Here is a 24,618-nt window from a genome sequence, read left to right on the forward strand (position 1 = left end):
ATAAATTATAAAAAAATTAAAGAATTTATCCATTATTTAAGTTATATAAATGCTAGTTGATTTTTAAAGATTCAGAGAAATACAAATTTGACAATTATGTCAAAATTCATCAATTTGGCAGTTATGACCAAAATTTTGAGTTATATATAGACTTCCTTTTCAAACAAATTGAAAGCTAACAAACTATATTTTATCATATAATTCAAATTAAAAGGGATAAGAGACTCCTTTACACAACAAATAATTATTTAACATAATTATTGTGTACTAATTGTATAGTATCTCCTTCCTTTACCTAATTTTGGCTCATTTTTGTGGGTTTTGTTTTGTCTTCCTTTCCTATTTCTTGGATCTCCTTTGACACTTGAGATACTTCTATTTGGATCTAAAAATACTCCCTAAAGGTAGGTGCTTATGGGTTCAAAAAAGGTTGGTGTTTCTTTGATGCTTTTGGTGCGTTTGTGTTTATTTTTTATTTGTATGATTGTTGTGAGACTTGGGGTTCATAAGTGTATAAATTTGCCTTGGATAGTCTATTTTGTGGCAAGTGTTTAGAAAAAATATATTTTTTGAGTTGCATGAAAAAGTTCCAACTTTCTCTATTTATAGGAATTTTGGTCATGATTTTTTGGTGTCTTTTGCTGGAGATTTTTTAAATTTTTGTAGGGGCAATTGTGGGCTGCAAGTGGAATAACAAGCTCCTAACATATATCCCTAGGAAAAATTTAATTTATAGATCTAAATACAAGTTCCTCCCACCATTTAGTCAGGATGCTGAATTATAGTTTCTTACATTGTTTTTGTCTCTTGGTTTAACTCTAACTTCGTGAATACCATGGTTACTTTTAAGTTTCCAATGGTCTTGTCCAATTCTATGGCTCATAACAAAGTTCTTTGTTATAGATTTTTTTAAATTTTGTAACCTTAAAGCTTCTTATTCTATTGACCACTTTTGGAGATTCTTTGGACATGAAACAAGGTGTTTCTAAGTTCTTTCTAATGAAGAAATTTTGGTCAACAAGTCCTCTATTTTTAACTTAAAAACTGTGAGAGTTTTAGGATAATTTTGTCCTTTCATTCTTTGTCAAAATCCTTGAAATACCTTAATTTTAATTATATTTTCCCTTAAGTCTCACCTAATAATTCAGTGTGTATGCATTTTGTAATTATCTTTTCTGGTAACACAAAATTTACGGGTATATAGATCAACATGAGTTTTATCCAATTTATTGTAATATTACGTTTAGTACATGAAGGGTACTTGTCATTTTATAAATTTTTTAGGATAAAGTAGTCATTTATGAATGATTATTTGTCTCTTTCTTTAAAAACTTACGGTTTGATATCTAGTTACTGTAATTTGACTTCTAAATTAACGAGTTAATGCTGTGATTTAACCTAGGTCGGCCAAGGAGATTACTTTTGAGAGTGCAAGATCAGAATTTCAAAATTATGACGACTCCTTTAAAATATTTTGTTTTTTCGTTCAAAACTCAATTTTTTGGTCCAAGTTTGTGCCTAATAAATTTTATTCTTACTTTAGGTCTCAAAAATTAAGATATAACCAATCCCCCAGGCCAAAAATCCCAATTTTGGAACTAAAAAATGGTTGTACAAGTCCACTTCAGCTCCCAAGAGTATGTGAGATGATATGAACGCTACAATCCAGTCTAATTAAATAAATGTAATTAAAAAGCGTCTTTAAAAGAAATAATAAGGAATTAAAAACACGAAGACACGACATATTCTCAATGCTATTGACTCTAATTCAGTATAGACAATCTTGAACATTATTTTCAAGACAGTAATTTGCTCCAAATGGCATAGCACAAATGACCATGACAACAGCATTCAAATTCAAAAACGAGACTCAAGCTGGGAAAACAAGGCTTTGAAGTCCCTTGTTGGTGTACCTACTCCCTCAGGTTTTGATGCCAAGTCAAAAGCCTTAAATAAAGCCGCCTCAAAATTTAGTGCCTGTCAAACCAATTAAATGAAGAATTGATATCCAAACCTCAAAAAAACTTGTTAAAGAATACAAATTTTTTTAGAACATTTATTCCAACTCGGGGAAGCTATTTATTTTTTTTTGTGCCCATACAAAGTTTTATAAAAATATACCTGAACGCAGACTTCTGCAACATCAGCTCTAGGTATGGTTTTGGTTTCAGTCTGAAGAAGCATATCATCTTTCCCTACAACTAGTTCCCGAAGACCTCCCTCTTTATCTAGCAAGCCACCAGGCCTGATTCAGCATAAAAGGTGAGAAAATACTGTCAAGAAGGAAACACTAGAACGCCACTCCCAAAAAATATTAATATACATTGGCAACAAGTATATTTAATACCAGACAACAATAAGTTGGTATAAAACCAGATGAGATTTTATTTGTATTGTTAATCATCAGATGAAGTAAAGAATATCAGGGAATAGTTTATCAAACATCAATTGCTGTTCCTGAAAGATGTTCAATTTTTTTCATACACACGACACCCATCAAGTATCAATATTCAGTCAAGATTACAAGATCATTTTAGATTACAAGATCAGTTAGATATAGATTATAGGTTAATTAGTTAGTTATTTCAGTTAGCTTTTCTTTAATACCATTCTGCTTTAGTTCTGTTAGTTTCTATTTTACTTGTTGCACTCAAACACTCCATTGCACTCAATAATAACAAGTTGCTACTTTTATTATCAAAATATGGTATAAGTTGTAAACCACCATTCTTCTCTCTGAATTCTTGTATTTCTTCTTATTCTTTCTTTCTCTGGTTGCTATCGTGGATTCCAATGCACGAGCAGCACCAATTGTTCTCAGGATCCATCAAACATTTGTTACATATATATGTTGTCCCTGTCTCTCCCATTCTTGAAGGCCATAACTATCATAGTTGGGCTTGTGTCATGTCATGGATTTCCATAATTAAAACAAGCATGAGTTTGTTGATGGATCAATTCAGGCTTTTGAATTTTGATCCTTCTCATTCAGCATATGCAGCATGGAAAAGATGCAGCATGTTAGTACTTTCATGGTTAAATCATTCAGTCTCCAACAAAAATCACTACAAGCATCATTTGGATTGATTCTGCTGGGGATGTTTCAAAGGAACTGAAAGATAGATTTTCCCAAGGTGATCTCCAAATTTCCCACTATACATCGATATTTATCCATTAGAGTAAGGGGATTTATATGTGATAAGATACTTTACTAAGTTGAAGATCCTACTGGATGAGTTTTGCAACACTTAGACCTCCAAATTTGTCCTAGTAGTGCTTGCTGCTGCAGTGTAGCAAAGACAAGTCAAAAAGTATAGGGACAATGATTCTGTCATTAGTTTCTGATAGAACTAGGTACAGAAAGAATGCAATATTATTGAATTTCTGGAACAACAGAATACATGCACTAATGTTCTGAGAATTATTCGAGTAGTTCTCAGTCTACTCCCAAGGTTACTTTTTACAAAAAAACAAGATCCCTTGATTATCTTTATTTCTTCTATTTATAATGACCTAAGTTGTAACGGTTTTTAGTTGAAAACTATCCAACTGTCTCTTGGGCTCTTGGGTTCTGCTCCCCTACAACTGATCCCTTCCTTCTCCTATACACCTTCAAGGGACGATCTCTAACAATACTCCCCCCTAGGACTTGCACCTTGTCCTCAAGGTGGGTAACAGAAAAATTCTCCTTAATGCTTTGCCAACTTTCCCAGCTATTTTCAAATTCAGGAAGCCCCTACCATTTGATTAAAACTTCCCACAAGTCTGACTTCAGGCAACGAACATCTAGAACATCTTCAGGTTGAGTTATCAATTCATAATCCGCTTGAAGCATAGTAGGAAGAGGATGGGCTTGTGCTGGAGGTGTGACCGCTTTTTTAAGGAGAGAAATGTGAAACACAGGATGAACCTTACTCCCATCCGGTAATTCCAATCTATACGCCACAGCACCAATTCGATCCAAAACCTTAAAAGGGCCATAATAACGAGGGCTCAATTTCTGATTCACCTTGGTAGCCAAAGATTTCATCTTATATGGTTGAATTTTCAGATAAACAAAATCACCAATCTGAAATTCAAGGAACCGTCTGTGCTTATTGGCTTGAGAACGCATATAATCTTGGGCTTTCAACAAATTAGCTCGTAACTAACTCAATAATTCATCTCTGTCTTGAGTCATTTGATTAACCTCTTCCACTCTTGAAGGAACAGTGGTACCCTTCCACAAGATAGGAGGATCTTGGCCATACAAAGCTTTAAAAGGTGTCATTCTAGTGGAAGCATTGTAATTTGTGTTAAACCAGTATTCTGCCCAACTGAGAAAATCTGGCCATTGTTTTCGTTATGGCCTGTCATACATCTCAGGTAAGTTTCAATACACCTATTCACCACTTCCGTTTGACCATCCGATTGCGGATGGTACGCTGTGCTAAATCGGAGCTGAGTTCCAACACTCTTAAACAACTCTTTCCAAAACTGACTCATGAACAATTGGTCCCTATCTGACACAATAGAGCTAGGAAAGCCATGCAGCTTCACCACTCCTGTCATAAAGACAACAGCGACATCCTGAGCTGTATAAGGGTGACCAAGGGGAAAAAAATGAGAAAATTTAGTAAGCCTATCAACCACCACAAAGATAGTGTCTTTCCCTTTTGATTTTGGTAACCCGCTGATAAAATCCATTGAAATATCAAACCAAACCCGTGTAGGGACAGGTAACGGTTGAAGTAAACCTGCTGGAGATAAGGCCTCATACTTATTCCTTTGACAAACATCACAAGCTGTCACAAAATCCTTTATATCCTTGTGCATCCCTTCCCAATAAACCACTGCCGCCAACCTTTTGTAGGTACGAAAATAGCCCGAATGACCACTTACTGTCGACGCATGAAAATCAGCTAGAAGTTGTGGAATCTTTGTTGACCCTTTTGGTACCACCAATCTGCCCTGAAAATAAAGTCTTCCTCCTCTTAGTTCATACCCCTTGTGCGAATTAGGATCAACTATCAAATCATGCCAAAGCTGTTGTAGTTTTGCATCTTGTAATATCTCTACATCCCAATTCTCCAACTCCTGAAATTGTAAGACAGTCACAGCAGCAAAATATGTTTGTCGGGACAGGGCGTCCGCTGCTGCGTTTTCCTTGCCGGGCCTATACTGGATTTCGAAATCATAACCAATGAGCTTAGAAACCCATTTAAATGTCTCTTCACTCATAAGTCGCTGCTCTGTCAAAAACTTTAAACTCCGCTGATCCGATTGGATGACGAAATGGCTTCCTAACAAATAATGTCTCCATCGCTGCACAGCCTGTACTACTGCCATTAACTCTCTTTCATATACTGACTTTTGTTTGCTTCGTGCAGATAAAGCCTTGCTCCAATAAGCAAGAGGACGACCCTCTTGAAGTAAGACAGCTCCTAAACCACGGCTAGAGGCATCAGTCTCCACCACAAAAGTTTTAGTAAAATCTGGAACAGCCAATATAGGTAAAGAAGTAAGAGCTTGTTTCAGGTCGTCGAAGGCAGTCTGAGCTTCTGCATTCCAAGAAAAACCACCCTTTTGAAGCAGCTGGGTTAGGGGTTTAACACGTCTACCATATCCCTGCACAAACCGTCTATAATAACCCGTAAGCCCCAAAAATCCACATAACCCCTTCACATCTTTAGGAACTGGCCATTCCTGCATAGCAGCAATTTTCTTAGGATCTGCTGCCACTCCCTGTCTAGAAATCACATGTCCTAGATACTCTAGGCTGGTTTGGCCAAAAGAACACTTCTCCTTATTAACCTTCAAAGAATGCTCCTGTAGTATGCGTAACACTTGCCTAGTGTGATCGATATGGCATTCCAAACTTGGGCTGTAGATGAGAATATCATCAAAAAATACCAACACAAATCTGCGTAAAAAAGGCTTCAATACCTCATTCATCAAGGCTTGAAATGTGGAAGGAGCATTAGTTAATCCGAATGGCATCACAAAGAATTCATAATGGCCTTCATGAGTCCTAAAAGCTGTTTTTTCAATATCTTCTTCCTGCATTCGAATTTGATGATATCCCGACTTTAAGTCCAACTTAGTGAAAATAGTAGCACCACCCAGTTCATCTAATAATTCCTCAATAATAGGAATCGGAAATTTGTTAGGAGTAGTTATCTTGTTGAGGGCCCGATAATTCACACAAAATCTCCAACTACCATCCTTCTTCCGTACCAATATGATGGGACTAGAATAAGGAATAATACTAGGCCTTATAACCCCTGCTGTCAACATCTCATTTACCAACTTCTCAAATCTCCGTTTTTTGGTAATGAGGATATTTATAAGGTCTGATATTCGGAATCACAGATCCTTCCTTTAAATGAATAGCATGATCTTGTCTTCTAAATGGTGGTAAACCTACTGGAGTTTCAAAAATAGTTGGAAATTGATGTAAAAGTTGTAACATTTCTATAGGAATCTCATTGCTATCCTGAACTGTTTGTTCCAGTGAAAAACAATCCACCAAAAACCCTTCTTCTTCTTGCTGCAATAATCAAAACATAGTCTTGGAAGATGCTGATGATCGGCATAAAGTTGGATCTCCCTTCAAAAATTTTTCCTCACCGTCTACCTTAAACCTGATAGAAAGTTCTTCAAAATTAGCTTTAATGTCTCCCAAACCGGCCAACCAATCTAACCCTAGCACCAAATCCGCTCCTCCTAAACCAAACACATAGAATTTCTGTTTGATCTCCATATCCGCCAATTTGAACAACAATCCTTCACATACTCCTTGACATTTAATTCTGTGGCCATCTCCAACTTCCACGAAATAAGAAGAAGTTTCAGTGACTACTAAATTCAATTCCTGCACTAATTGGGTAGATACAAAATTGTGGGAAGCTCCACAATATATCAGAATTACCACCTGTTTTTGTTTTACTGTGTCCCGTATCTTCAGAGATCTCTTAGTTGTTAACCCCACTATGCTATGCAGGGACAGTTGAATATCTTGCTCATCAACCAGAGTGTTACCCTCATTGGGAGCATCTTCTTGGGGTCCTCGATCCTCCTCCAATATCATCATTTGAAATTGTTTATTTTTACAAATGTGATTAGGCCCGAATTTTTCATCACATTTGAAACATTCCCCTTTCTTCAACTTTTCTTGCATTTCAGCATTAGTTAATCGTTTGAATCTCCCTGTTCGAACTCGTCCTTCTCCCCCTTTATTACTACCACTACTGCTCACAGCCCCTTCATTGCCTCTGCCCTGAATCCTGGACCCTTGAGCTGTTGCAAATGACCCTCCTGATCCCAAGCTTCGATAGGAATTTCAGTCTTACTCCCACTTAAGAACCCTGTTCTTCCCAATGCTGAGTTCTTCTCTTCCACCAACATGGCTTTCTTGATGATTGCTGATAACGATTGCAGCTCATATAACTTCACCTCTGCACTGACATCCCCACGCAAGCCATTCAAGAAAACTTCCATCAAATAATTTTCATCCATACCCGTCATTGCTCCCGCATATCTCTCAAATTGACTTACAAATTCTGCAATTGATCCCTCTTGTTTCAGTCGCAATAAGGCTGCGAACGGATTCGGAGCTGTGGTAGGTTGAAATCGCTTCATTACTGCGTTACGAAATTGATCCCATCCGGGGTTAGGGTTACACCCTTCCCACCAATGGAACCAACTAAGAGCGTCATTTTCTAATGCCAAAACCACCACATTCATGCGATCTGCTGCACCCACTTCTCGAATTCGAAAATACCTTTCTATTTTTTGGATCCACCCGTACACGTCCTCACCCACAAATAGAGGAACGTCAATTGTGCGCCAATTTGCACTTGTCCTGCCAACGCTATTCCCTTGCTCACCTTCCGATCTTGAACAGCGCGACATTCCTTCCTCTTCTTGTCTAGGTTCTGAACGCTGCAATAGCGTATTCAACATTTTTTCCAATCTTTGAAATCGCAAATCTTGTGCTTCTAAACGTTTCTCCAATGACTCAAATTTTTGAGCTTGCATTTGCAAATCCCCTTCTCTTGCGATATTATTGTTTTCTCCAAGGCGTCGATCCTACTATCCATTCTTGTATTCGCCATTATTCAATTCCCACGGCACCTGGATGTTGCTCTGGATACCAATTGATAGAACTAGGTACAGAAAGAATGCAATATTATTGAATTTCTGGAACAACAGAATACATGCACTAATGTTCTGAAAATTATTCGAGTAGTTCTCAGTCTACTCCCAAGGTTACTTTTTACAAAAAAACAAGATCCCCTGATTATCTTTATTTCTTCTATTTATAATGACCTAAGTTGTAACGGTTTTTAGTTGAAAACTATCCAACTGTCTCTTGGGCTCTTGGGTTCTGCTCCCCTACAACTGATCCCTTCCTTCTCCTATACACCTTCAAGGGACGATCTCTAACAGTTTCCTTCTGGGTTTGAATGTGTTTTTTTTTTTTTTTTTCCACTAATGTGATAAATCCTGCTATTAGATCCTCTTCCATCCCTAAACAAAGTCTCTCCTATGACAATACAGTAAGCACAACTCGATGTTGGTATATTACCCAATCCAATGGCACTTGCTATGTGTTGGAGTCCAGAATCCAAGCTCAGGTAATTGAAGAAAAAAGAAAGGATATTTTATTGATTATGATAGGAATTAGGATTACAATAATCCCCCAAAGCCAAAGCTCCTCTCAGAGAACGTTGTTCTCCTCTCCTAAGTCTAGCCGAAGAACCCCCCTTCTCCATTCCTTAAACTAACAATTTAAATAAAGAACAATGAAACTAACCTAATCTAATAACAGATATCCTGACTGACTTATTCAAATTCAAAACAGCATTCTAATGACAGAATAATAACAGACTTCCTAATTATTGATTATTGGCTTTCTTCCTATGGGAGTAAACCCGTCACACAGTGGGCCTTGTAGGACTTGTATTCCAAAGGCCTTCATTGCTGTTTTGGGTCCCATCACTATTCAAACAAATTCAGTTTCTAATTCAAATTCTCAAGGTCACAGCACCCATTTAACAAGAATCACAATAGGAAATCTAATTCCCTGAAACAATGTACACACTGCAGGCAAAATTTCTAATTCCATATTGAATCTAATTCATGTGGATATTTGGCAGCCTTATAAAGCTTATGAAAACCAAGTTAGAAACCAAAACACACCCTATCAATTTGTATCCCTTACTGAAACTCAAGTTAAGATCAATGTAAACTCAATAAGACCTGACAAAGGTCTAGACTTTTCCATGCCTCAATTTTATCACACCAAAGGAATTATACATCAATTATCCTTTCCTGAGACCCCTCAACAACATGGTAAAGTTGAACATATTCGCAATGTTGCTAGGTCTCTCATGTTTCAGTCTTATTTATTTATCTTGAGATTGTGTAAATAATTTACTTTTACAAAGTTAGGATAGAATAAAATCAGGTTTGAATCCATCTCTGATTCTGATTTGATCTTCATCTCTGATTCTGATTTGATCTTTTCCTTGTTTTCACTTATTCAATTTATTTTGTAATCTGTTTGGGAGAGAGAATCTCTCTAATTGATTCTGCCTCTGCCTATTTATTCTTTTTGGTAATCTTGTTATTGAATAATGAAGAAAGCAATCATTCTCTTCTCCTAAACTACATGGTATTAGAGCTTTACAGCTCTGATCCAGGGGTTATTTCATCTTGGTGAAGACAGCCATGATCGGGGAGACTCGAAAAACCAGATCGGATGGAACTAATGCAGGATCAAACACTACAACAACCTCCTCAGCAAGCTCCTCTGCTGCCACAATCATGATGCTATCTTTCAGTTCTGTTTTGCATCTTGCAATTCAGCAGCCGAATGGGAAGAATTACCTAGAATTGGCACAATTGATCAAGCTCATATTTGAAGGCAAAGGCAAGATCAAATACTGATTAGTCTGTATCTTGACATTCTTTTATAACTTATATATTTATATGTGGCTATTACTTTAATTAAATTTTACACTAATTTATATATTAATTGTGTAGATTAATATAAAAAGGCCACAATTGGGTTTTTGGTGTATTTTGTGCCCAAATTAGTTGAAAAATAGGGCTTTAGTCAGCACGCCCAGACCTCAGCAATTAACACGAGAGCTTCGACCACATGCACAACCTTGATTATGGCCTTGCACAACCGTGCTCACCTGCGGAAAGTCCAATCTTTAGCAATTTTAGGGTTTTTAAGCCCTATAAAAGAGACATAAGAGGGAGCGACTTAGGCATCCTTTTCATACCTTTTATATTCGGTTTTCATCTCATCCCTTCCACGCCTTTATCACATCTCTTTCACATTCCCAACTTTGGTACTAACAAGTCACTGACAACTATTGGAGCTACGAGAGCACGTCAGATGAAGAGTTCTCCCCGTCTCTTCTCCATTGGAGACTCCTCTAGTTTGCATTTACTTTTCGAGTTCTATAGATTTGTTTAATGTTTTTTTTATTTCCTTTTATATTACGTTTGCCTAAATTCATAGTTAAAGCTATGGTGAATTCTTTGCACAACTTTATGAGATATTTTTTATTAATAATAATTTTACATTTCCTTTCTTGATTAGTGTTTACCCTATTGCGTTATATTTGTATTTTTAGAATTGACAAATCTTAAACATATCATAATTAATTATACTGTAGGCGACCGAACCACATATAATTAATGGATCTATAGAGTAAAACAAGATAAAGGATTAGATGAACCAAACTAATCTTTTTCTTTCAATCGTTATTAAATTAACAACTTATAGTATGTTTTCTCTTCCTTTTACCTTGCAGGAGCATTGGGTATTAATAACTTTAGTATGAGTGATTCACAATTATAGGGAAACTGAAATTAGAATTAGTCTAAAAAAGAACAAAAAATTGTGAGGATTTTACGGCCTAGGTTTTTCTTTTAGTTTATTATCAGATGTTGTGCTATTTTTAATTCTATTTAAATTACTTTCATATTTGAATTCTTGTTTTATTTAATTTCATATCCTTTTCAAAACAATTAAATTAAGAAATTTTTAATAATTCAAAACAATCCTTATGGGATGATAATTCTAAAACTTATTTTTAGAACCTTATATACTTTTTGACGAGTACACTTGCTCACAAACAAATACCTTACTAGAAATACTGCACAACCATGAAATGACGATCCTACTCAGCAGAAATGGAAGTCTGAGAATTCATTAATCATTGGCTGGCTGATCAACTCATTGAAACCAGCAATTGGAAAACCTTACCTTTCTTTACCAACTGCCAAGGATGTTTGGGGAGCTGTTAAAGAGTGCTATTCTGAATTGGAGAACTCTTCCCAGATTTTTTATATTAAAACACGATTGTGGCAGTCCAAACAAGGAGAAAATAACTTCACAATGGATTACAGTACCACGGTAACACTTTGGCAGGAATTAGACCGATGCTATGAATATGAAGACAAGTGGAAAACCCAATGATGCTGCACGTTTCAAGGAAAGAGGGAAGAAATGACATAGTATATGTGTTCTTAGCAGGGCTAAATCCTGATTTAGATGAAGTGAGAGGAAGAATTTTAGGCAGAAAACCTTTGCCTAACATGAGGGAGGTGTTCTCCGAAGTTAGAAGGGAGGAATTCAGGAAGAAAATCATGTTGAGAACTTCTCAAATTTTGCAGGAAACTGAGTTTTTCCTTAGTGGGAAAGGTGTATGATTCAGTAGGAGAAAGGAAGAAAAAACCATGGTGTGAACATTTCCAAAAGCTCTGGCATACAAAGGAGACTTGTTGGAAAATCCATGGTAAACCACCAAACTGGAAAAAGAAATCTGCAGGTGAAGGCAGAGCATTTCAGGCATCCAACTCTAAAGACCAGGAGCAGATAAATACCTGAGTCGTCTTTTTTCACATAGGAGCAGTTAGAGCAGTTGTATCAGATTTTCTTTGCAAAAACATCAGTTACTCCATTCTCCTCTTTGGCCCAAAAGTTACCCCTTTGTGTACTACTTTCCGTAATTCTAAACAGAATTCCCATGCTACATGGATCATTGATTCTAGAGCTACTAATCATATGACAGATTGCTCAAATCTATTTTCTATTTATAGTACTTGTGCAGGTAACAAAAAGGTTAAAATTGCAGATGGGTCTTTTTCTGCAATAGCTGGTGACAGTTCTACCCCAATTTCAAGTTGCGCTCTATAATGTTCTTCATGTCCCTAACTGTCTAGCAACCTTTTGTCCATTAGCAAGTTAAAACAAGACCAACAATATATAGATGTTTTTGACTCTTCTTTTTGTAAATTTCAGGATTTGAAATCGGGGAAGATAATTGTCAGCATTAAGTTGATGGCCTCTCTCTCTTTTAAGAAGGAACTGTTTTCAATCAGGAAAGTGAGTAATTTTCTCAATCCAGTCTCTGTTTCTAGGGATGAGAAAATTATGTTATGGCATGATAGATTAGGTCATCCAAGTTTCTTTTACATGAAACACATTTCCATATCTTTTTAAAAATAAAAACCTTTCTTAATTACTTGTGAAAATTGTCAATTGCCAAAGCATCATCACAGTACTTACTCCACTCAAGCCCACAAAAAGTCTAGTCCTTTTACTCTCATTCATTGTGATGTGTGGGATCCTAGTCGTGAGTTTGTTACTTTTATAGAGGATCATAATAGACTAATGTTCAAGAGATACAAAGAGATATACATTCTGCTCTAAAGGTTCCAGAGTGGAAGAAGGCTATCTTGGAGGAGATGAGAGCTCTAGAGAAGAACCAAACTTGGAAAATGGTGGATTTGCCCAAAGGAAAAACAATTGTGGGTTGCAAATGGGTTTTCACTATCACTAACAAGGCAGATGGAGTAATTGAAAGATACAAAGCCCAGTTGGTGGCCAAAGGGTTTACCCAAACTTATGGGGTAGACTATATGGAGAGCTTTGCACTTGTCAGAAATCTAAATACTATCAAGGTTCTCTTATCATTGGTAGCCAGCCAATCCTGATTGGCCTTTATAATAACTACAAGTGAAGAATGCTTTTCTGAATGGAGATTTGGAGGAAGAAATATATATGGATGCACCACTAGGCCTTGAATCACACTTAAAACAGAAAGTTTGCAAACTTGAGAAGTTATTATACTGACTGAAACAGTCACCTAGAGCTTGGTTTGAGAGGTTTACTCAATTCATCAAAAAGCAAGGGCATGTGCATCGTCGAAGTGATCAAATCATGTTTGTGAAGCACATCCTTGAAGGAGAGCTGGCTGTACTAATTGTTTATTTAGATGATATTGTGCTCACAGGGGATGACTTGTTGGAGATGAGCCAATTGAAAAAGTCTCTGGTTGCTGAATTTGAAATCAAGGATCTTGGACCTCTAAAATAGTTCATGGGAAAGGAAGTTGCAAGATCTAGAGAGGGAATTGTTTTTTCTCACATATTAGACCTTCTCAATAACACTAGAATGAGTGGATGTAAACCAGCTAAAACTCCAATCAATCCTAACCAGAAAATTGCACCGGTTGACACTTTCAGGTACCAAAAGTTAGTAGGAAGACTGATTTACCTATCCCATTCTCGTCCTAACATTGCATTTGCTGTGAGTTTGGCAAGTTTTTTCTGTTTTAATAGTTACAAATTCTGTAAAACTGTTAGCTTTCAGTTTTGTATCATTATATACATCTTTGTAACAGTCCCAAGGTGGTTAATGAATTTTGTGACAAACTCGTAACAGAGTTTGCTTTCTTTCTCTACACTCTCTTGCATTCTTTTCTTCCTATCTTACAATCTTTTAGGGGCAAATTCCAAGAACTAATCCTAGAGGAATTAGGCTTAGAACTTGGAATCATGAAAAAATTCTGCAACTTCTCTTCTACTTTCCCTTTCTCTCTTTCTTTTGTAATGTTCTGATTTATTTTTGTTAGGGATTAATGGATCCTATTTCAAAATTGTGAATTGATTATGGATTTGAATTCTAGGTCTTTAATTGTATTGAACATTCAATTTTTCTTGGATTAATCATTCAATTGAACTTAGAGAGTTTCATCAATGGAAGTTGAGTTAATTTCTCAGATCTGAATTGAATGTCAAGATTATTGATATCTTAGGAATAAACATTCATGATCTATCTCTTAATTTCTAATATCTAATGCAACGTTTGATTGATTTACACATAAGAAATTAGGGTAATTAATTGAATATTAGGATCATTGAGTCAATAAATTGAACTTTGATTAACTTAGTGAAATTGATCATCAATCAATTAATGGACTTAGGAATTCAGATCACATCTAGTTTTACAATTGAGAAATAGGTAAAATCAACCCCAACTTCATTTGATCTATCATCTCATCTCTCAAATCTCTTACTATGTTTGCTGTTCTTTTCTATTTTTCTGCACTTTATTGCTTGTTTCTTCAAATGTTCAAGACACCTCAAATTTCGATTAACTCAAATAGCTTTTGATTTGTGAAGTGGTAATTGGATGAACCAATCCCTGAGAGCAATACTCAAAACTTAAGATTTTGAATTTATTACTTGCTACAACTATGTAGTACACTTGCTAGTTAGGACTCTAAGAGAGTGACAACAGGTTCATCCCTCAAATTGCTTGGTTACAATGATGCAAATTGGGCAGGTTGCCCAGACACTCAAAGATCCATCACGAGTTGGTGTATGTTCCTTGGCCCTGCACTCATTTCTTGGAAAAACAAAAAGTAAGCTCAGGTCCTTAAGTCCTCCACCAAGTCAGAATACCGAGCCATGTCTACAACATGTTTAGAAATAATTTGGCTCTATGGCTTTTAGCTGAGCTTAGATTTCCTCAGCCCAATGCTACTCCTCTCTCTTCTTACAACATTAGTGCAATTCAAATTGCTATCAATCCTGTTTTTCACGAGTGCACAAAACATATTAAAGTTGACGGTCATTCTATTCTTGAAGCCTTCGATAATGGTGTCATCTCTCTTCCGCACATCACCTTAACATTTCAGCTTGCAAATCTTTTTACCAAGGCTGTCCCTCATCCTTGTCATCAATTTCTCGTACACAAATTGATGCTGGTCAAGAAGCATTTGTTGGGATATTATTGCCCATTAATGTATTTAATTGCTTTCTATTATTTTCTGTCCAAATTAGGAATGCCAGGAAATCAGAAATTAGCTTATTAATTGTAAATATTTAGGATTCCTAATATAGAGCCTATAAATTAGGAAATCTTCCCATAAATAAAATATTGTACTATATATTGTGAGGAAATTCAATGAGAAAAATATTGAGTCATTCAGTCAATTTCTTGTGACAATTAAAGTCTTCCTAGATTAATAGTTCAAAATCAAAGACATTGGTCCTTTAAAGTTCTTTTTAGGCCTTGAAGTAGCAAGATAAGCCTTTGGAATTATACTTAATCAGTGCAAATATATCCTTGAAGTAGCAAGATAAGCCCAAAACTGGACTCAAAGATCAAGCAACAGTATTTTGCAAATACACGAGAGCAGATGCTCCAAAACAACAAGCAATCATAGCAAGGTCCCTCACTGTGCCAATAACCCACTAACAGAAAAGCCTCCTCCATCATGATATTCCCCCATCCTATATAATTCTAACAAATTCTCCTAACTCACTCTTGCCACGTTGGCATTCCCATCCTCCTATGCCTTTTTTTTTCTAGTATACACCTTCCAGACCTTGGGCCTTAGTGGCCATAGAAACTCATCCACAGACTTATTGCACCTATCATGCTGGATTACTTGTTTGCAAAACCACATCAATTTCCATGGCTCCTGATCTAAAGATATCCAAAGACAAGGGTGTAGCCTACTTTGACCTGAAAGCTTATAGGAGACTGATAGGTCACTTAATACACCTAGGAAATACAAAATTTGATCTTGGTTATTCAATTCTGTCTCTAAGCCAATTTCTATTATGATGCTTCCATCCAAGTTCTTCATCATCTTAAAATTTGTCAAGGAAAGGGTCTATTTTTCCTAGCAAATTTGGATCTAAAACTCACTGCATTCAGTGATTCAGTTTGGGCCTTGTGCCCGATTCCTGTAGAAAAATCACCGGATTCTCCATCTTGCTTGGCCCTGCTCTCATACCATGGAAATCCAGGAAACAGAACACTATTTCTAGAAGCTCATTAGAAGAAAAATACAGGGCCGTTGCTATAATTGCATACGAAATCCAATGGCAAGCTTACTTACTCAAAGACCTACAACAACCTTCCTTAACAACAGTTTCTCTATTATGTGACAAACAAATCAGCTATTCAAACTGCACATAATCAAACTTTCCATGAAAGAAACAAAGACAGAGAAATTGACTGTCACTTGGTTCAGGAAAAGATACAACAAAAAGTTTATTCATTTACTCCTAATTCCCTCGTTCCACCCACCTCTAAGACAATCACATCAAAAGCTAAATACAAATGCCCTTAACTCTACTATATCCAAGCTAGGCATAATCAATATCTATGCCTCAGCTTGAGGGGATGTGGATTACATTATCAGTTATATATAGATTATAGGTTAATGAGTTAGTTATTTCAGTTAGCTTTCCTTTATTATCATTCTATTTCAGTTGTGATTTTCATTATATTCAATAATAACAAGTTACTTCTTTTGTTATCACAATAATATTGTCAATTTATACAACTACAAATAATCACTGCCTTTCTTTTTGTAAGCCTATAAATGACAGTAAGAGTTCTAAAACTTTTCAACTCAGATGATCAGACATCAAGATAAGATTGTAGAGTTGATACATAAGTCAATGTGGACAGAAATTATTGTACCGTATGATTGTGTATGGAATACCGGAATCAGCTAGATATTGCTCAGCCTTTCTTTTCCAAATCTGCATTCAAAATGAAATTCTAGCCTTTTTATCATAGATGAGAAAACAATGCTATCTTTTAACTGAATTAGCATTCTGCTTTGAAATAAAATTTAAGCTCTGTTCAAATTAAAATACAAGCCCAAAACTGTGAAATGAATTCAACAAAAAAGTATTGGAGCAAATATGACTGACCAATATATTCCCATTTCCCAAGCTGTTCAGATGATGATTAGGGTTTGTTCCACCCATAGACCCAACTAACACGATATGCTTCACTCCTGCAACCTTAGCTGTTCATATTCATAGAGGTAATACAATTTTAATATCACAAGCATGAATGATTTTTATTGTGATATACAATAAATGGAATAAAGACACAGATTCCCACCAGCATCTATTTGATTTTTCTGCCCAATCCAATCAACCTAAAATATGAATAAGTATGCTATAGTATTAGTAAAAGAGACATATATATAAAAAAACTGTACCAAGCATAGGAAAAATGTAGTAGCACCTGCTCAGGATATGCACCATTATCAAAATAGAACTCAGGTCTTCCACCTTTTGTTGGATCAAACCCAGGCTTCATTTGAGGAACTGCACTTGTGAGAATTATGAGAGCATCTACATCTTGAATTGCCAGAGTAATACTTCCAGCATCTCTGATGTCCCCAACAAAAACATCGTCTGCGCCACCAATTTTCTGTTTGCTTTCTTCTGTTCTAACAAGACCTCTGGCAATATACTGGTTTGGATTCTCTTTTAATTTTCTATACACTATTTGTCCTGAAAAAACATAAAAAAATCACTTTAAGAATTTCCAATTAGTGAAAACAGAAAAACTGTGCCACTCCTGCTTTATCTACTATATAGGAAGATCTGTGAAAAACTTTAGTCTTGACTATATTTAGCTTCAACTTTCAGATTAAAGCAAGATTAAAGAAGCCAACCAATATAAAAAATATTGATCAGAAAGGTGATTGGTGGTATTTTACATAATCATATTCAAAGGTCAAGGTTTGTGTTTCTTTTCTTATATTAGTAACTTATGCATCACAGATCAAATATATGAACTATTCAAACAATCTGTGAAATTAAATTACATTGAGGTCATGAAAAATGAAAATACAAGTATCATGTGGAGAACAGTTTTTTCAATAAGAGTGTATGAAGATGGACAAAAATTGTGATCAGGATGTGACAATATTCAACTTTCAGATTAACTACTGCTTATAAAAATCAATAAATATTTAAGTTGTTTTGTATGATGCAAAAAAGATGACTGAAAATTATCTAAGGTGGTTCGGTCATTTGCAGAAAAGGCCTTTGGAAGCACCTTACCTAACTCATAGTAAGGGGTCTAGAGAGACCCAAAAAAATCATAAAAAAAGTTATTAAAAGAGACCTTTTAATTAACTAGATTTCCAAAAATTTGGTTTTTGACCAAGCTCAATGGTGTCGTGTAATCCATGTAGCCAACCTCACCTAGTAGGATAAGCCTTGGTTGTTGTTGTTGTATGATGTGAAGACATAATTGGAACAGACATATATTATAAATACTAGAATTCTGTTCTATGTTCAATATGTTACAAGATACACGTATATATAGGAATCTCAATCCCAGTATTTACATGAGAGAATCCCTAGATATCCCAGAATACCTTCTAATAATCATAAAGGTAATAATAAATAATAGAGATAATTACAATATTTACAATTATGATATATTCTAATATATTGTCAATACCCCCCCCCCCCCCTTTTCAATCTAGTAAATGGATATCTATCATTCTCATATTACAAGAAAGATCTTAAAACCACTTAGTTGTTAGTCCTTTGGTAAACATATCTGCTAATTGATCTAAGGAAAGAACATAGGTGGTGACTGAGTCCACTACCCAATTTCTCCTTAATGAAATGTCGATCAACCTCTATGTATTTTATCCTATCATGTATTTAATAGCAGATTTATCATCACATAAAAATTTCAAAAGACCATTCACTTTTATTTTATGCCATCAAGAATGATCTATATTAGTAAATATGGGCCTAACCCATTTCCAAAAGTTAGGTTGTAGAAGAAAGACTACCCAAGTCCTTATAATGAGTATTCCAACTTTTTTCCTAGCTAATGTGTGACATCTTAGCACACCCCCTCATACCCAGGACTAGACATCTGGTGGTGAAGTTTGCAAGAATGGACATTTGTGGGTGGCCCAACAGGACTCGACATCTATAAACATCCTTACATTCAAACTAGATAGGCTCTGATTTCATACAAGTAAATTTGGGCTTAATTCACTCCCAAAAAATAGCTCGTAGGAAGAGGACTACCCAATCTCTTATAAGGACTATTATGGCTCTATTTTTAATAATGTGAGACATCTAAAGAATCTTCATCTACAAAAGTTCACCCACTCCTTGGGCCATATCTCAAAATTCAGCTTCAGCTTTGTTTCTTGCTTCACCATGATACGAGATTTCCACCCAGAAATAGTATCTTGAAGTGGATCTTCTTTTATCTAAAGCAGAACCTGCATTGTCAGCATCAATATATATTTCCAAAGAGAGAGACTATCCCCCTCTATAGAGTATACCTCGTCTAAGACTTGCTTTCAGATATTTGAGGATCTTATTACTACTTGTAAATGTCTTTTACATGAGTCACACATTAATTGATTGACAATGCTAACAATATATGCAATGTCAAATCTAGTATGAGATAGATCAACTTTCCCACTAGTGTTTGGTATTGGACCTTGTCTATAATCAAACTGGTAGAGCTGGCCGAAGAGGTTCTGGGAGATGAGCTGTTAAGGGGAATCATGCAGCAGGTGGTGACAAATCCTAATTCCCATCCACACTATTCAGTCTCTCAGGGCTGTTTATGGTATAAGCAGCGGCTAGTTTTGCCTAAGAACTCTGCCCGAATTCCACTATTGCTGATGGAATTCCATGCATCACCTTAGGGTGGTCATTCCGCTATGACAAGGACTTACAAGCAGGACTTACAAGCAGCTGACCACGATTTTCTATTGGACGGGGATGAAACAAGATGTGGAAAGGTTTGTTGCGAACTATCAAGTGTGCCAACAGAATAAGCATGAAACCTTGAAACCCGCAGGGCTCCTTCAACCTCAACCAATTCCAGAGCACGTGTGGGAAGAAGACATCTCAATGGATTTCATTGGTAGGCTACCAAAGGCTAAGGTAGCGGACAGCATCATGATGGTAGTGGATAGATTGAGCAAATATGCCCACTTCATTCCCTTGCTTCATCATTATTCCTCTAAGGATGTAGCAGCTGTGTTTGTGAAGGAAATTGTGCGTTTACATGGATTTCCCAGTTCCATAGTTTCGGACCAGGACAAAATTTTTATTAGTTCATTCTGAAAGGAGCTCTTTCTTCTCTCGAGCACAAGGTTGAAATTCAGTTCTGCATACCATCCTCAAACGGATGGCCATACTGAAGTGACTAACCACACCATTAAAGCATATTTGAGATGCTTTGTTAATGATCACCATCGTCAATTGGTGAAGTGGCTACCGTGAGGGGGAGTTTTGGTTTAATTCCTCGTTCAATGCTTCCATCAAGATGACTCCCTTTAAGGCACTATATAACAGTGACCTTCCCATGGTTATTCCTTACTGTCGGGACAGCACGGTTGTTGCTGAAGTAGACCAATTGTTACAGTTTCGGGATAGTATCATAGAGGAGCTTAAGCAACACTTAATTAGAACACAGTTGAGAATGAAAGGGCAAGTGGATAACAGATGATGAGAAGTGGAATTTCAGATTGGGGACATGATATATTTGATGGCCCGACCTTACAAACATTGGCCAAAAAGATCAATGAGAAATTGAGTCCAAGATTTTATGGCCCGTTTTGCTTGGAAGAAATGCTATTTTAACTATTGAGCACAACTGATCAGCACAACTGGCTATCCAAGTTGATGGGATATCAATTTTAAATTATATACAAACCAAGGCCCGAGAATAAGGCAATGGATGCTCTATCACACATGATGGAGGGAATAAGGAATTGCCTTCTATTATTTCTAGTCGCTGTTGGGTAGATTTAGCTAAGGTGAAGGAGGAAAACAAAAGTTACCTTGCTTTCATGCATATTGCATCTGACTTGAAATCTAATCCGGCATTGCGACCTGGATTTCAGTTTCAAGCTGAATAGCTTTTTTACAACAGGCAACTAGTTCTCTCTAGAAACTCTTGTATTATTCCAGAATTATTGCAAAAGTTTCATGGCACTCCCGCTAGAGGACATTCTGGATTTAATCATACCTAAAAGAGGATAGCAGCTGGGTTGTTTTGATTTGGGATGCAACCTCAGATTCTGCACTTGTTCAACGAATGTAATATCTATCAGCGCAATAAGTATAAAGCCTGTGGGGCTGCTACAGCCACTGCCAGTGCCACATTTAATATGGGATGAGGTCTCCATGGACTTCATTATGAGATTGCCAAAATTTAGGGGCTATGAAAATAATCATGGTGGTGGTTGATCAGCTGTCCAAATATACCCATTTTATTCCAATCAAATGTCCTTTCACATCAAAAACACTTGCTAAACTTCTTATCTGAGGGGTGGTTCATCTGCATGGCTTTCCCAGCTCCATGGTGAGTGACAAAGATCCCTTGTTCCTTTGTCATTTTTACAAGGAATTGTTTCTACACCAAGGAGCTGTTTTAAAAAATGAGTACCTCCTACCATTCTCAAATGGACAGTCAAACCGGGGTTATTAATTGCAATTGGGAGACTTATCTATATTGCTTTGCTTCTGAGTAGTCCAGGAAATTATCTTTGTTGGTGAGCAGTCCAAATATACCTCTTTCCATACTTCTTGCACCACTCCTTTCCAAGCTGTTTACGGGCATCCACCCCTGACCATTGTTCGTTTCCTTGATGGTGAAACTGCTGTAGACTAAGTAGCACAGATATTGTGTGATAGAGACGGGGTGTTGAGAAAGCTGAGATTAATCTAACAAGTGCTCAGAAGACAATGAAGAGCACTGCAGATAAACATTGTAGAAATGTCACTTACAATGTGAGGGATTGGGTTTATGTGAAGCTCCAACCACATAGAAACTTGTCTTTAGCTAGAAGAATTAACTCCAAAACTGTTCACAAGGTAATATGGATTCAGATCTTAGCTTGTGTTGGTGAAGTCACTTATACAGTCCAATTTCCAGAAACAGCTCAAATACACCCACTGTTCCATGTCTCCTAGCTGAAAAAGGCAATTGGAAATCACCCAGAAGAAGCAGAATTACCAGCTGGATTTGAGGCTGAAGATACTACAGTCCCTATAGAAACTGAGGTAATTTTAGCAACTAGCAAGACAAACCAAGGGGCCACTGTGACTGAATGGTTGGTTTCATGGAAGTCCGAACTAGTGGAAGACACCACTTGGGAATAGCAAAGCCAGGCTAAGGACCAGTTTCCTAATTTTTGCCTTGATGACAAGGCAACTCTTACTGGGGGAGCACTATTGATAGTTCAGAGGGCTCACAATCGTTTAAGTCCAACACCAAGCGCTTACTACTATATTATTGTAGGAGCCATGTCAGGCAGACCTAGTGGATAGAATATAGGCTGGTTAGAAGAAACAGAAAGGGGAAGGAGTAAGTTGGTTATAGTGGGGGAAATTGGCTTCTGTAGGGATATTTTTCTGTTTCTCTGTAAGCCATAGAGCTTGGCAAGGAGGGATTCTCCATGTGGGAGCAATCTTGCTCTTTCTTTGTTTGTTCATCTTCTGATCAATAATACAGACCCTTTCTCGATAGAAACCTCAATTCCTATCAGGTACACCCACTTTCACCACAGTAAAAGTAGATATATGTGAATGAGTGTAGAGTGGTCTTATTCAAATACAACAATAATGTGTGAAGATTTTCCCTTTGTACCTCCTCACCTCACCTTTCGCTCTTACGTGTGAAGCACCCAATACTCTCCAGCATTGACCATCTTTGGTCTTATTGCTATCTAGTAGAATTTTGATTTGAGATTGTACTTTTTTACAACATCAGGTATTCAAGCACTATAATGGTGTTTGACAATTCTGGACTCCGTACTTCGACATAACTAAGGCTCTTCGTCCCTCCCCAAATTATACTTTGAATTCACAATATTATGATTAAGAATTTCAGGAATTTTATGTAATTATGTAAAAGAGTCCAACTCACCGTGATCAGAAACTATATCTAATACACCAACAGAAGTAAAACACAAATTAAAAGTTGCCCATAACGCACGCAAATTACAGAACCTCAATTAAAACAAGAACAAAAAGAAACCAGTGGAAGCGTAGACGAAAATAGAGCACCTGTGCGACCCCCAGCTCCAGTAACAAGCACGGTTCTCAGGGACGAATCAGCCATGCTTAGAAATTAGAATGGCACAGTGCAATTGGTACTATGATGTTGAAAATGAGACAGAGAAGGGGAAATATATTATAGTGTGAAGACAGACCATGGAAGCTTCTGGATATGTCTGAAAAAGAAATGCCACTATGCCGCGTGTACCAAAGGGTGCTTGTAGTAAAAAGTTAGGGAAATAGGGTTTCTTAAAACTTATTCCCCAGTGAGATGGAAGAATACAAGTGGCCCTAATGTCGTTTTTTGTTAGTATGGTTTCACCAGACTAGAATTTGCAGATTAGTTACACGTGTAAAAGTCATAGCTAGAATCGAACGTCACAGTCATAAAGCCCACATTTTGAACATTTGTGGCGTATCAAATAGGGAACTAATGGGGTCTAGATTACAGCCGATACTCATGTCCACTGACGACACGTGTTGAAAGACACCACTTTATTCAATGTATACAATAGGTTAGTATAATCTTTTATTCAATTTTGCATGACTATATATAGGAAGGCAGGAAATGTTTTTGACAAAGTAGAGGCAAGCGTATAAGAAATTAGGTTAGCATTTTTGTAATTTTTTTTTTGTTTGTTTCTAAAAGTAATTGAATAATTAATAATATTAAAATTATGAATATTATTGATTAATTGTAATTAGAATGTTTAATATTTTGGATAATTTATTTTAAATTTTTTATATAGCATTATTGTAACTTAAAAAATTTAATTATTATTTATTGAGATTTGATTAAATATTTTGATTATTAATATTGTTCAATTGTATTTAGAAAGTTTTCGTTTAATATTTGTTGTTTATATTATTAAATTTTATAATTGTTATTTAATTTATTGATTCATAAAATTGAATGATTAATATTTTGTTAAGTTTTATTTAGAATACTATTGGATAAATATAATTTAACTAAAAATAATTATTGTAATAATATTTTGATCGCAAAGATGGGTCAATAAAATTTGGACAAAATAATAATAAATTTTTAATAAAATTATAGAATAATATAGTTTAATATAGGTAACAATATTTAATTTGTTAATATAAAATTTCTAAAACTAATTTGATAAGATAATTCTCGTAAGTTAAAATGTGTGTAATTAAATTTTTATTTGTTGATAAATGAATTTAATATTTATTATTGTTTAGTTGCATTTACTGTGATTAATTAAATTAATTTTTGTATTATTCATATGTAGGTGATGGTGTAACTCTATTTTGGGATATAAGTTCACACTATAATAATATTAATTGGTAATACTCTAATTAATAAATGGATTTTCTCAAGTTGAATGACTCCAAATCATGGATAAAAGGAGATGTGTTATATGTTGGCTAACTCTTTGAATGTAAAGAGGTGTAAAAATGACTATAAAATGTTATGCAAAA

The 24,618-nt window shown here is 36.0% G+C and overlaps 1 protein-coding gene across 1 annotated transcript; it reads right to left on the bottom strand.

Moving 5' to 3' along the window:
- Nucleotides 1–1,596: 1,596 nt before the first annotated feature.
- Nucleotides 1,597–23,434, bottom strand: LOC113849643 (uncharacterized protein At5g02240-like). The gene is made up of 7 exons (XM_027479685.1): nt 23,179–23,434; nt 17,351–17,622; nt 17,225–17,261; nt 17,029–17,126; nt 16,793–16,854; nt 2,122–2,245; nt 1,597–1,977 (listed from the first exon to the last, which is right to left on the bottom strand). Exons 1-7 carry the CDS (start codon nt 23,231–23,233, stop codon nt 1,858–1,860), a joined length of 768 nt encoding a protein of 255 aa, XP_027335486.1. The 5' UTR covers nt 23,234–23,434; the 3' UTR covers nt 1,597–1,857.
- Between the last annotated feature and the right edge of the window lie 1,184 nt (nt 23,435–24,618).

This window comes from Abrus precatorius, unplaced genomic scaffold (genome assembly GCF_003935025.1).
Source record: "Abrus precatorius isolate BTA unplaced genomic scaffold, Abrus_2018 Scaffold9, whole genome shotgun sequence".
Classification (NCBI taxonomy): domain Eukaryota; kingdom Viridiplantae; phylum Streptophyta; class Magnoliopsida; order Fabales; family Fabaceae; genus Abrus; species Abrus precatorius.